General features: G+C 40.8%; 1 protein-coding gene across 4 annotated transcripts in view; it reads right to left on the reverse strand.

Annotated features, from left to right (window-relative positions):
• Atp13a4 (ATPase 13A4) overlaps nucleotides 1-13,952 on the reverse strand; it is a 128,324-nt gene that overhangs the window by 38,753 nt on the left and 75,619 nt on the right. For all 4 annotated transcript variants that reach the window (XM_040270225.2, XM_040270226.2, XM_078043877.1 and 1 more), the window contains 8 exons: nucleotides 12,578-12,712; nucleotides 10,022-10,198; nucleotides 8,801-8,958; nucleotides 7,994-8,182; nucleotides 5,997-6,058; nucleotides 2,377-2,527; nucleotides 388-474; nucleotides 28-181 (listed from right to left, as the gene is read on the reverse strand). In XM_040270225.2, the coding sequence (XP_040126159.2) occupies nucleotides 28-181; nucleotides 388-474; nucleotides 2,377-2,527; nucleotides 5,997-6,058; nucleotides 7,994-8,182; nucleotides 8,801-8,958; nucleotides 10,022-10,198; nucleotides 12,578-12,712 (1,113 nt within the window). The remainder of the gene's footprint in view (nucleotides 1-27; nucleotides 182-387; nucleotides 475-2,376; nucleotides 2,528-5,996; nucleotides 6,059-7,993; nucleotides 8,183-8,800; nucleotides 8,959-10,021; nucleotides 10,199-12,577; nucleotides 12,713-13,952) is intronic.

Below are 13,952 nucleotides of genomic sequence, written 5' to 3' on the forward strand. Positions count from 1 at the left end.
CTGCTATAATCCAAGTCTATTACTAACCTGTCTCAGGTTGGCAAAAGCCTGCCACCCTCTCTGGTGCACCTTTCATGAACGCCAGTCGGTCACCTCCCATCTCTTGGACAATGACTGTCATCCTCTGCAGTGTTGATGAGAAGGGGAACTGATGGAGAATTGCAATTCCTTCCACTGGGACCTGGTGGAAATATGGGGAAGAGAGGGACATCTAACTACTGGGAATCAACTACTTCTCCCTCAATCCTCATTTTAGCAAAGAGGAAATGTCCCACTTTTCACACCTGAAATTCAAAGACGCATCTGTGAGCTTTCAACAATTGTGGGCCAAAAGGGAGTTTCCCTAGGAATTTGGGTGTTGTAGGGTGAACAACACGCAAGGCTTACCTGGCTGGCTGTTTTGCAGGGCTTAACTACCATGGCATATGCCGGCACTCCCTTGATGTGGAAATCATCCCCAGAAACAGCCATTTCCTATTTCACAAACAAGATATTTCATTGTAGAGATTTATGTGTACATTGTTCATCCACTGGTACTATGTTCAAACCCTTCTCTTGAGCAAATCTTCAGACCACCTCAGTGTTCACTGTGTCTCCTCCCTCTGCTAGATGGAGACAAAACAGACCTATTCCACCACAGCAAAAAAAAAAAAAAAAAAAAAACTGCATTGGAAATGCTACTGAACTTGAAGGGCAGACGTTCTGAATTATTCATGCAATTTATCCTGCTTTCTCTGTTGGAGTATGCCATATAAAGTTTCATTCTTTATTTCGGAAGAGCTTAACTTGAAAATAGTGAGCACTAATAGCCAGGCTTATTCTGTGTGAAGCAGGCTCCTTATTGTCTTGCTTTTCCTGGAGTGCATGATGGACTCTGCTGTCCCCCCTCTGTCTAATATGGACTGATGGTCCTCCAGGCGGGGCAGAACAGGGCAGGGACTGTGATGGATGTGGTTAATGTTCAGTAATTGCCATAATAATGACTCTAAGTTATAATCAAAGGAACTTTTTTACCTGAAGATATCAAAGTGCTTTGTAATCATCTCATTTAGTGGCTGAAAAAGATATGGAAAAAGTAATCCAGAAAGGATGAAGGATTGGCAAAGTTACATCAGACTGCTACAGAATCATGCTCTACTAGAGTTCGAAAGAAGCTAAAGATTGTTTCTTTCAGGGGTGCTCACAGGGCCTGGAGCAGCAAGCAGTTGTGGATGTGTTTTTCTTAATCTCCTCCTTTACCTCCACCTCTATCTGAGCCAGAAAAACTCCAAATATTTGGTCTTAAAAGAGGGTTTCTTAGTAAGGGTTCCTTTAAAGAAAAGATTCCAACTTTTGGGGGGTTGGAGGATACCAGGGATTGAACTCAGGGGCACTCAACCACTAAGCCACATCCCCAGCCCTATTTTGTATTGTATTTAGAGACAGGGTCTCACTGAGTTGCTTAGCACCTCACTTTTGCTGAGGCTGGCTTTGAACTTGTAATTCTCGTATCTCAGCCTACTGAGCCACTGGAATTACAGGCATGTGCCACCATGCCTGCCTAGATTCCAGCTTTTTTGTCTTATACTATGTAACAACATTGGTCTCATTCAATCCCCTCTTTTTACGGTCATGGAAATCAAGGCCCCAACATGGGCGAGAACTTTACAGGACCAAGGAGTTAATTATAGCAGAGCAAAAGCCAGAGCCAGTAGAGTCAGATTCCTGAACTGTAGCATCTACTCTTACAGCCAGTTCAGTGTCTCAATGGAAGGTCTACAGTGGTTTTCCTTTCTGTCATCTCCTGTCTCAGAAACAGAATTGATACCAAATTAATGGCCATAAAACTCTTGGTGACCGTGAGTTATCCCAAGCACTGTGGATAGCAGTGCCTCCTAATTCTCATGTTCTGAGATTTTTTTCTTTTATATATTTAAATTGATAAATGATAATTGTGAATATTTATGGGGTGCAACATGATGCTTTGACCTATGCATGTTGTAGAAGGGGTCAATGAAACTAACTAACATGTCTATCACTTCACCAAATCAATTCTAGAAAACACTGAAAACAGACATTGCACATAGAACAGTACAATGAGTTGGGAATTATGTATGAATTACAATTATATTGTAATACCATGGAACTTCTATTATTTGCCAGGAAACTGTGCCAAGTACTTTTTAATATACCATCTCATTTAGTCCTCACAGTAATTTTACAACGTAGATACAATTATTAGTTGTACTGTACAGATGAGATGACTAGCCTTACACTAGTTTTCCCTTTACTCCATATTGGAAACCTCACTATTTGTAAATATCAGGTGGCTGTGACACAGACTGTGTTGCGCTGGCAACTGAAGAAGCTTAGATTCTCGGAAGGTCAGAGGCTTACCCAGGTGGTGGCCTCAAACATTTTGAGGTCCAGAGGGTCTCCCTGGATGGTCCCATTGAGAAGGATCAGAGAGTGGCAGCTGGCCATGGCTGCACACAGAGGGCCCCATGGCAAAGCCTTGCCCGAGGCAAAGCTGTGGACTTCCTGGAAGCTAGGAGAAAAGAGAAAGGGCTGCAGTCCTGTCCCCAAGCCAAAAAAATGGAGCTTTCTAGAGATTAACATCTGTCAGAAAAAAAAAATTTCATAAGCTTTGTTGCATCACATACCCACTCTCTAATCTCCCCAGATTAATAGTGCTTCATTCAATCATCATCCTTAGGTGAGTTTGCTGAACAGGAGAAAGTTTTCTGAGGGTCTTGCAACCCTATTTTTCTTTCTCTTTCTCGTTCCTTTTGGGCTGATTTAATCCAAGAGGTGTAGTAAGAACTAGAAGTGCTGCCCCTCACTCCCACCCTAACCACCAGATCACTCCTTTTCTAACCTTGAGGACAGAAGAGACTCATTCCTATTCTAGTTGTGTATAGGTACATCTCCCTCAATCGATCTTTCAGAGCAGGGTTGTGTCTTCCATCTCTCTCTCTGTCAATGTACAGAATGTTTGACCCCCCAGTAGACAGTCAGGAAATGAATGAGTTGGTTCCTGAAAATCTTTAAGGTTATAATGGTGAAGAAATGAACCCTAAAAACATTTTTGAAAAGGATCCCAGCATTCTCTTCAACACTGGCATTTAATGTCCCTATTACCTCCGTTCTCCCCCAGGATTTCCTATGGAAAGGGGCCTCATGTGAAATCTATGGAAATACAACTCAAATGCCATGTGCAGGATTCTTTCACTAATTCAGCATGTGAGCTATTGGATTCAGTCTTAGGCCCTCGAGGAGGGTATCCTCTGCAACCTTGTTGATCAGCCTCTGCTTTCATGTGCAGCAGAATAATTGGGTTGCAAAGCAGTATTTCAGATCCACAGGGTATTTGAAGGGCAGGAGTTTTTTCCCTACATAGAGGCAAAATCTGCTTCTTGGAGCCAGTCGGAATTTACTTGCTGTCTCTCCTCCCCATGAAAACTTCTTTCAAATTTGTGGATCAATTCTTCTATCCCTTCCCCCAATCCAGCCTTCCTCTGGAGTTACAGAGAAACCTCTAGCTCTTCCTCCAATGCCAATTTTCCCAGACTCTCACCTTTATAGAGCTTCCTTCTTAGAAAAGTTTTATTTGTTATAGTTCATCTTAAAATGTGGGCTCTAGAATAAGCCTATTATTTTGAATAATAGGGACATTGAATTTCCTGCTTCCTTTTGTCACACTAAAGTTCAAACACTTCTTGGCTTATTATTGACTCTTTGGGTCCAACCCATTAATATGTGTTGAAAGAACAAGTTATCTCAATGGTTTACAATATGCCCCGTGGTATTTTAGTAAATATCAAAAAGGAAGACATCACGAGCAATATTGTTGACACAGAAGCTTAAGCTCACACTGAAAAGTAAAGTACAGATCTGAAAAAGAAGATCTTGGTTTTATAGTGGCACATACTCTCATTATCAGTCTGCAATTCTGAGGATAAAATTCTGAGTGCCAGCAATCAGACCAGGCTCTGGTTAGCACACCAATTTCGTAGAACTCTCTATCATTCCTGTTCTGATATTTTTATTTGAGTATTGATAATTTATCAAGCCCAGGTACCCTTCAATGACTTGATGTATCTGGCACATGGGTCCCACCCTTTTTGGAAAAGATGAGATTGAACAGAGATGAACTGATCTTTAACAAGAAGATGTCTGATAACCTATGAGTCAGGGACTGACTTCTTACCTAAAATTTCAATCTCTTTCCTTGTATGAAGACACAAATTGGTGTGAATATATTTTGTATACAACCAGAGATTTGAAAAATTGTGCTCTATATGTGTAATGTGAATGGTAATGTATTCCACTGTCATATATAAATTTTTAAAAATAATTAAAAAATTAAAAAAGAAAATGCATAGGGAGAATAGACAATGTAGGTGATTTCTGTGATTTTGGGGGGGAGGGTCTTTTTTCTGACAACCGTGTTTTCTGTTTGCATTGTATGGAACTTTTAAAGGAAAACCTACTTTAAAATAATGAAATCACCACTTCAAATTTAAAAAAAAAACTCTTTCTTAACTAAATTTCATTAACTAAATTTGTCATTTTTTATTTTTTATTTTAGATTGCTGTTTTTCTCATTTGTAGCCAAATTTGACCTTTTGGCAGGGAGGAAAGAATGAAGGGAGGGAATGAAGGAGGCAGGTTTAATTGATCAAGTGGTAACTTTAAACTTTATATCAATTCTTTTTATTTAAATGTAGTAGGTTACTTTTAGAAATTGAGATTTTCTTAAGTTTGGGAAATAAAATGATGTCAATTCACAAATAGGACATTCAAAAAACAGAAAATGTTTGGCTCCTTTGAATAAACATTTCCTGTTCACCTACTATGCGCACTTGATTCACTGCTGTGATGTTGGGGATACAAATATAAATGAGAAATAGATTGCTCTCAAGATGTGCACATATTTGAACAAATGTATACATTTTTGTAAAAACACTTTGAATAATGAACCCCAGTATATATTCAAATGCATCCTCTAGATAAAATGAAAAGTTCTTTAGAAAGTTACAGAAGAAACACCAGTAAAGGTTTCTTCTGTAGACTAAAGTGGTGAGAAGCACCAGAATAAGTTTTTAAGTGAGAAAACAGACTTGTCTACAAATGGTATTTAAATGTGATGATGTATTAAGCACACGTAATTTAAAATATTTCATGGATAACATGTTGTCTGCCTCATGCAAAAGAACCACAACCTACTGTTTATGTATAAAATGGTTTATGATTTAGATTATGTTAGAGGAAAAATGCTTCCACTTTCATAAATGTCAAATGCATTTCATGTCTCCTGTTCTGACCACATCGGAGAGTCCTGGGGTGAAATGGCAGGCGGAAAGGAAAACTCATAGTGGTCATAAGAGGACTGAAGGAGGGGGTTGTGCAAATCTTTCATACACAGAGTCCAAAACTGCCAAAAGGAGTCTTTCCTTGAAAAAACAAAAAGTGGGGAAAGGGCTTAGGAGTTTCTAGAACCCAGAAGGTAGAGTTCCTGGAATCACAATACTAAGAAAAATAGGTACACTAGGTAGGGACCCACAGATGTTCCTCTTCCTGAAATTCAGGGCACAAAAGTCAGTGTGTGTGCTCCTCCCACCCAGCACATTAAAAGGCTGCAGTCTGTACAAAGAATGCCACCTCTTTGCAGGACAGTATCCTGGGTACCATCCAGATTACTTATACTGGCCAACCAAGGTCAGGCCTCTAACAAATATGGTGAAAACAACTATATGTCAGCAAGGATTTGCATGTGGTATCCAGACCTCTGTGTTCTCTCCAGGGTTTGTGAGGACATGGTCTTGGGGAGGAAGTAGGGGAAAATATGCATGTTTTAGGAAGGCCTGAATGAACCCAAGAGGAGGAATCAAATGAACAGATGGCAACCACTGTTGACCAAAGCCGCAACCCAAATTCCTCCATTAGGAGTTTCGAGAGTAAACATGCAATTCTGGAAAAAGAGAAATTGTAATGCACTAGTTGAAGGTACTCACCCATTCCTATCACAGGGTACCACTCCCCAGAGATCCAAGCCATCCCTTGTTAAGGTGCCTGTCTAAACAGAAACGAATACTCGGATTACTCTGAGATCCCGCCGGCCCCCAGTGAAGGCAGGTCAGGTTTTCTTTAATGGAGAAATATATGCCTCAAGCACATTATTGCAGAGTGCCATGATAAAGTGAGTATCTGGAGTCTTGGGCAAAAGCTTTGGTGGACTCAAATAAGTTATGACAAGCTGGCACTTGATCCCTGTGAACTTTTGTATCCTCCATGGTAAAAGGAAAAAAACTGTATGTCCCTTACATTCCTCAGAGGGCTATTTTGAAGATCTAATGGTAGTCTGAATGGAGGGCAAGTCCTTGGGAAGACTGTAAGAGCTCTAAGATAACTCTCAGCTTTTATAGTAGAAGTAAAAGTATGTCACCAGAAATAAGTGATAAAGTAGAATTTTTTACCTATAGGGCAATGTTTGTAAAATTACTCTGAAGAAATGGTTTGCTGTTTGACACTTAGTAGGTAAAAAAGTTTGTGTTGCTATTTTTCTCAGTACAGTATAATGTCTAAGAGTTCAGACTAAGTCCAAATTCCATCTACAGGACAAGGAATACTACTTAATAGCTCTAAATATCAGAGCTCTTATCTGTAACATGATCAGCAGCACAAAGCCTTATAAAGATTAAGTGAGATTATATGAAGTACTTAATTTAATACATAGCACTGTAGGTAGAGCTAATAAGGATGACAATGACTTACAATTATTGCCCTTTTTATTCAAATCCAGGTCACCATTATCTCTCCTACTCCTGTGTCTTTTTCCAAGTGCACTGATATGACCTCTTAAAAGAATGTTTCACCTCACAATGTTAGTTTGATCCACCAAATGATATTGAATGGTGGCAGAAGCCATGTCAACCTTTCATTTGGACATATCTTGGTGATTCCACTAACTGTAAAATACAGCTCCAATCCCATTAATTCTTCAGTGTCCTGTTTAGTGGTTGCAGAGTTTGAGGTTGGGAAGATGAAGAAATTTCTCAAGATGGATGATGATGATGGTTTCAGAATAGTATGCTTGATGCCAGTGGATTATACACTCATAATGGTTAATGTGATAACCATTTATATTCTGTTTCTTATAGCACAATAAAAGAAATAAATTAAAAGGAAAGAAGTCAATGGCAGTATGAAAGGCCTTCAATGGCTCCATGCTGCAAAAGACCATGTAAAAATGTCTTAGGTACGTGGTCCATAGTCTCTTCCAGTAACTATGTCCTGTCATACCCTCTTGCAGTCCTACTGCCATGCCTTGACCCGTATTCATGGGTCTATGATGCCCTTCATTTCCATCTTGTCTTCAATCCATCTCCCCCTCCCCAGCTTATGTGTGTATAAACTGTGCAAATAAACTAAGCCCTCAAGAGGAAGTGGGATAAGAGGTTGATTGGAAGTAACTGGCAAATAACCAAGAAAAAATTTAAGAAATAAACTACAGAGAAGAGCACAAAATTAGGGTTTGCCATAGGGCTTTATTGTAATCAAGCCTTATAGTAAAACACATTTAAATAAGCTCTTTCTTTTTTATTCATTCATTAATTGAATAAATATTTATTGAACATTGACTATATAGCCGGGCAATGTTCTAAGCATTAGAGATAAAGCAGTAGTCACAGCAAAGGGCTTAAATTTTGGATTTTTATATGAAGATTTTGACCCCAAGGGAAATAATCCTATTTTAGTTCATTTTTTTCATAAAATAATGAAGGACCCAAAAGACTCATCTGTTCAGTACCGACTCCCCTCTCCCTAAACGCCAGAATCTGAAAGCTCCAAGAGACGTATGTGATCTTTTCCAGGTCACATACCCATCCAGAGGTAAAATGAAGTCAGGTACCCATAGCCTGTGTTTCCTGCCTCAGAAAAGAGTAGAAGCCCCTCTCCTTGATGACCATGAAGATAAAAACAGTGATAAGGGAGAGGAGGGGGCACGTACCTTGTCAAAGCAGACAAGGTTCAACTGTCCACACACATTGATCCTCTGCGGGCTAATGCAGAAGATACCTCTCTTCTTCAGCCTCCTCTGGGCATAGATAATGCCCGTGGTCAGGGCAGCAGGCAGGGCAGGAGGGACTGCGATGGTGACCACGTCAAGGGCTTTCTTGACCACCTCCTCAGGAGACTCCTGGAAGATAGATAGCCATTCTTTAGCTACTATGGACAATTCAGTAATGAATAACTTGGTGCAAATGACTTTTGCCCTTCTTTATTATTTTTACTTCTTTAGGTGGAATTCTGAGAAATGGTATCAGTGGGTCAAAGGACATGACATGTTTATGGTTCTCAATATCTTTTTCCAAAGTGCAGTGAAAAAGTTCATAATAATTCATGCTGCTAACAGCAATGCGCCAGTTTACTATGACCTCACCAACACTGGGAAGCTGATCTTAATGAAAATCCCTCATTTAATAGCTACAAACTACTACTTTATTGAAATGAATATGTTGAAGATGAAAAAAAAATGGTGTAAAGAAAAGAAGGAAAAGTGTGCAAGAGTAGAAGCATGTTGGTGTTTCAATAAGTAAATTGTTTTATCACACCATCCCATAGGACCCAACAATTATCATGGAACTTAGTGATCAATTGTTTCCACTGGGGAACTGGGGGCCTATAAGCATGTTTCAGAGTATGGCTTTGTTTCCCAGGTTTGTAAACTACAACCTTGAATAAGGTCAACATGTAGAACATAAAACAAACAGAAAAGAGTGAGTGTGTATCTCTAACAAAAGAGCAAAGAGCTTACCCCACTGAGCACATAGACACACAGAGTATAGATCATGCCAATAGTGGCCGTCCCTACAAGGCACAGTAGAAATCTGATGGCATCCCTGTAGAGCTTAAAATTCATTGGCTTGGGGTAAAGAATGGATCTCACGAGGTCCCCCTTTGCAGTGTTGAATCCTGAAATGGCAAACACACATCTCACTTTTTTGGGGAGGACACATCCAACTGCTGATGCTTTTCCAAACCTCAACATGGCCTTTATTTTTCCTCTAGAAACGTTTAGATAGTGCTTAAATCCAATGGTAGTGGAATGGTAATTGAGGAAACACATGATCGCTAGAATGGAAATATGTTACCTGTCTCAGAGCCCAGTTCTCTCTCTGACCTTCCTTTCCTCTATTTCCAATGTCAATGCATTCCAAACCCAAGAAGCCACATACTGGGGTGTGGGAGGGGGCAGGCAGAGCACAGTTTTTCCAAATACAATTTTATTTTAAAGAATGCCTCATGAGTGTGTGTGTATATAAACGGACACTCACACACACATGCATATATACACACACTTCACTTGAATTAAAATTAAATGGTCCAATAAATACTGACAAACTCCCTTTTCTAATAATTTTCAGTGTTAAGCTTTCAGTTTTTAACCTTACATAAACTTGAGATTTGGGTTAGAAGACCTGAATTTCAAGACCAGCTCTGTCAGTTTCTAGCTGTGTTATTTTTTCAAAGTTCACTTGAATTGTGTAGCCTCAGAATGTTTATGCACAAAGTGTGGTGGTGCAGGGGGCGCAGCTACTCTGCTGCTTTGAGGTGTGAAAATAGTTTATAAACTGCAAAGCACATAGTGATTACTGTCATCAGTATTATTGTTATTACTAAAATGCAAATGCCATTGTTAAATTAGCAAATTGGCATTTAAAATACATAGATTTACATATACTGGGTGTGTTATCTAAAAATTGATCCTCACCTCGCAAATTTAAGGCATTAGACAAACTGAATAGAAATATTTCATTAAAAGAAACAACACAAGCCAGGCTCAATGGCGTGCACTGGTAACACCAGCAATTTGAGAGGCTGAGGCAAGAGAATTTCAAGTTCAAGGTTGCCTCAGCCAATTAGTAAGACCTTGTCTCAAAATCAAAAAGGTCAGGGATGTATGACTCAGTGGTAACAGCACTCCTGGGTTCAATCCCCAGTCCTGAGGAAAAAAACAAGGAGTAGGGATGCTAACCAGTCTGCAGCACCACTGCTCTCACAGTCCCTGAAGTCGAGCACGCTGCTTTGGCCTGGATGACTTCTGTTCCACAGAAGAGGATGTGCCGTTTGTAATCCGCTTCACTTTGCAATTTCCAGGGCACCAAGCTGTCTGTCTTGAGCAATGGAGTTTTGGTGATCGGGATACTTTCTCCTACAGAAAACAAGCGTCTCATAGTGAGGTGGGACATCTTCATCCATGTAAATCATACCTTCAGTCACTTATCACCCCCCACATACTTGCTGTGAGCCAACCTATGGCAGACACAACCCCAGGTATTGGAGACATGAGAAAAGCGTAGTACTTACTAAGAGATCTCTAGTTTAGAGTGGGAGACAGACATGTAAACAAATAAGCATTGTGTCCTAACATAAATATTATTGGTATTGTCAATCAAACATGGATGGTGTAATAGTCTAGAAATACCTGATTAGGGAAAAGCACGCTGTGCAACCTAGAGTGCAGAGTACGGGGATAAAGAGGCCATGAAGGCTACGTAGGAGCTAAACAGGATCCCAAAGGTAACATAGTTAAGTGCCCAAACATTTTTCTGGAGGCACTAGTGGGTGAAGGAGGATGGAGAGATGGTGAACTGCGGAGAGTAGTACCCTAAGAGAGCATACTCTTGTTTTCTGTAGGAGTCTACAGTATGGGGGAGGAGTTGAAGTCTGGTGCAGTTGGGGGCTGGACATCCAGCAAGGAAATAATCACAGGAGTGCCAGGAGCAGCGGATAAGTTCTGAACCATGGCAGTTGGCAGTGGGAATAGAAAGGCAGTACTGGGTTCAAGAAGTCAGGAACTAAGAAGCTACAAACATTGAGGGAATTTTTACATAGGCAGGCCACAGGGACAGAGGACTTTAAAACAGTCTCCTGATTCCTGACTTTGGAGATGAGCAGAGGGCAGCATTATTCATCAAGTAGGGACTGCAGACGAAGAGGAAGAATTGCCTTTGGTCCACCATGAGTTGGAACTACCTGTAGAAAATAACCCTGTTGAGATGCCATATGTGCAGTTAGATTATTTATTTGGATCTGAAGTTCTGATGGGAGGTCTTGTCTAGAGGTATTCAGTCAGAGCTCATAGGCATAAAAATGAAAGCACAAAAAGAAACAAGATTACTTAAGAGTCAAGCATAGAGTGAGAAGAGGAAGGACCAGGACTCATTTCTGAGCAACACCAACACTTGAGACAGAGGAAGAGACGCAGCTGAGCAGGTGCGGTTGGTGGTAGAATCTGGAGAGAGAGCAATGCCTTCGAAAGTTAGGGAGAAGAGAGTTTTTAGAAGCAGAGATGGTCAGAAGAGTCAACTGCAATGGAGAAGTCAGTAAGAGGGGAAACTTAAAAGAATCCGTTGGATTTGTCAATGAGATATTGTCAAGGAGTGCCAATGTGGTGAGAGGAGCAGACTACAGTGGGCTGAGATGAGGAATGAAGATGTGACAGCAACTGTGACTATTCCGAGGAACGAGCTGGGAACGTCTTCTGCTGGTCTTAGCAGAGTGAGCAGAATCAAGTCAGAGTTACGTTCTCATATGCAAGGATGGCTTTCATAGGAAAACAGTACCTGGCATTGCAAAAGTCCCTGCACTTAGGGATTTTTTTTTTTATGAGTTGTAGATTCTTGAGGGGAAAAAAAACAAACAAACCCTGACCTGCCATGATCTGGCAGATCCTTTATTTGTGTAAGTTCACAAAGGAGGGGGAGATGTGTTCCTGTTGCCATTTCATGCCTTTCTGTCCTCCGTGGGAGCAATGGATTTGATATGACCTTTAACAGGAACTACAATATGTCATGAGCTTTCCCTGACCCCTATTTCATCTCTGAGAAAGACTTTATGGCTCTTTTTTACCTTACAGAAATGTTAGCACAACATGTCATTATTATGCTACACGGTGAGAAATCAAAGCAGTGCCCACTGGAGCAAGTCACTTCTCTCTGGACCTCAGTTGTTTTGTCTGTGAGGTGAAAGGACCTCTAAGTTTCCTCCCTGTTTAGCATGCTATTTAAAACTGAAATGCAGTCAGTCCAAAATACCCGGTGTGTATTTCGGAAGTAGTACATTTGCTGAATGCTCCTGCATGAGCTTTTCTTAACATATTCAGTCAAGGCCAGATTTGACCCTGTGGGTTTCAAGATGTCAGTGATGGTTTTCAGACCCTCCATGTTCATCTCAAGACATATGTCACATAAAAGTACTAAACTTAAAAGTCAGGCAATTCTGAAAGACCTAATGATCCCTACAATCTTCAAAGGTAAAATGAGAGGATTGTAAAAATCCTTATTCCAGAAGGAAATGTATAACACGCATAAAGTAATGATTGCACTTAGCACATAGAGAGCTCCTTTAATTTGAACTCCCAGATCCATCCTCAACAGGACTCAGCATGGCATGTGGAACTCGGAAGCAGCACAGCAGCCTGCGCTTAGCAAAGAGTCATTGCTATTCAGCTACAGGAAGAGGAGGGACCATGGTAGCGCAGAGCCTGGGACAGCCCACAGAGGCTAGGGCTGCGCAGATGCAACTGTACCTGTCAGCATGCCTTCATCTACCACACAGCTGCCATCAATCAGAATGGCATCACATGGCATTTGCACCTTGTTCCCTGTCAAAATTAATAAATCTCCAGGCACCAGGAAGCGTGATTCCAGCTCTTGGACTCCAGCTGAAAGTGTGAGGAGATAGAGTTGAGTCAGATTATTCTCCCAAAAAAACACAACCCGCATCTCTTAAGTTGGAGATCAATGGAAAAGCAGTCAAGGCATTTTGAAATGGAGGCTATTCTTCAACCTGGATTTAAAATGTGAAAACAAAAGCCAAAATTTATAAACTACACAAAATCAAAACCTTCGTGTGTGGCAAAAATACATAAATAAGCCAAGATAAAGAAATTATGGATTCAGATTAATATTTTGCTGGGTGCAGTGGCACATGCCTATAACACCAGCGGCTCAGAAGGCTGAGGCAAGAGGATCATGAGTTTGAAGGCAGCCTCAGCAATTTATCAAGGCCTGAAGCAACTTAGCGAGACCGTGTCTCTGAAAAGAGATGTGTACCAATGGCTTGGGAGGCTGAGGCAAGAGGATTGCAAGCCTCAGCAAAAGGGGGTCACTAAGCAACTCAGTGAAACCTTGTCTCTAATAAAAATATAAAATAGGGCTGGGGATGTGGCTCAGTGGCCGGGTACCCCTGAGTTCAATCTCTAGTACCCCTGCCAAAATAGATGTGTACGAATTAAGTGTGTAACAAATTGCTAGATATTAATAGATCTCTCTCACACACATAAAACACACCACAAATGGTGTATTAAATGTCTTAAAAGGTGCTCAATTTTAGTCATAATGAGAGAAGTGAACATTTCTTCTTCTTTCCTTCTTTCCTGATTGCCTGACTGAGTATCTTTACTTCTTTCTTTCCTAATTCAATCCCAAAGTCATTATGGAGGTAAGCATGCAGTGGTCTGGATGGGGTGGGGCAGCAGCCACTATGGGGTATTGGAGCCTTGACTCTGACAGAGCAGAGCCTAGCAGGGTCCTCCTGTGGGATGTTGGAGTCATCAGGATGGAAACATGTCCCCATAGGAGTCAGGGGAGGGGCAATGTGAACATCATCAATGACGGGAGATTTGTCACAATCAGGCAGGATTGATAAAATGAGTAGACCTGCTGAGGTAAATGAGCACGCGGTTCCTCACTTGAGGAAGGAAATTACAAATATAGAAAGAGAGAAAACTGCACTGAACCCTGTGCCTAGAATTGGAGATGTCATAACTTTCCCATGTTCCTGTATCAATACATGACCAGTGTAACTCCACATCATGTTCAACCACAAGAATGGGAATTATGCTCCATGTATGTATGTCAAAATACATTCTATTGTCATGCATAACTAAAAAGAACAGCAAC

Source organism: Ictidomys tridecemlineatus, chromosome 3 (assembly GCF_052094955.1).
Source record: "Ictidomys tridecemlineatus isolate mIctTri1 chromosome 3, mIctTri1.hap1, whole genome shotgun sequence".
Classification (NCBI taxonomy): Eukaryota; Metazoa; Chordata; class Mammalia; order Rodentia; family Sciuridae; genus Ictidomys; species Ictidomys tridecemlineatus.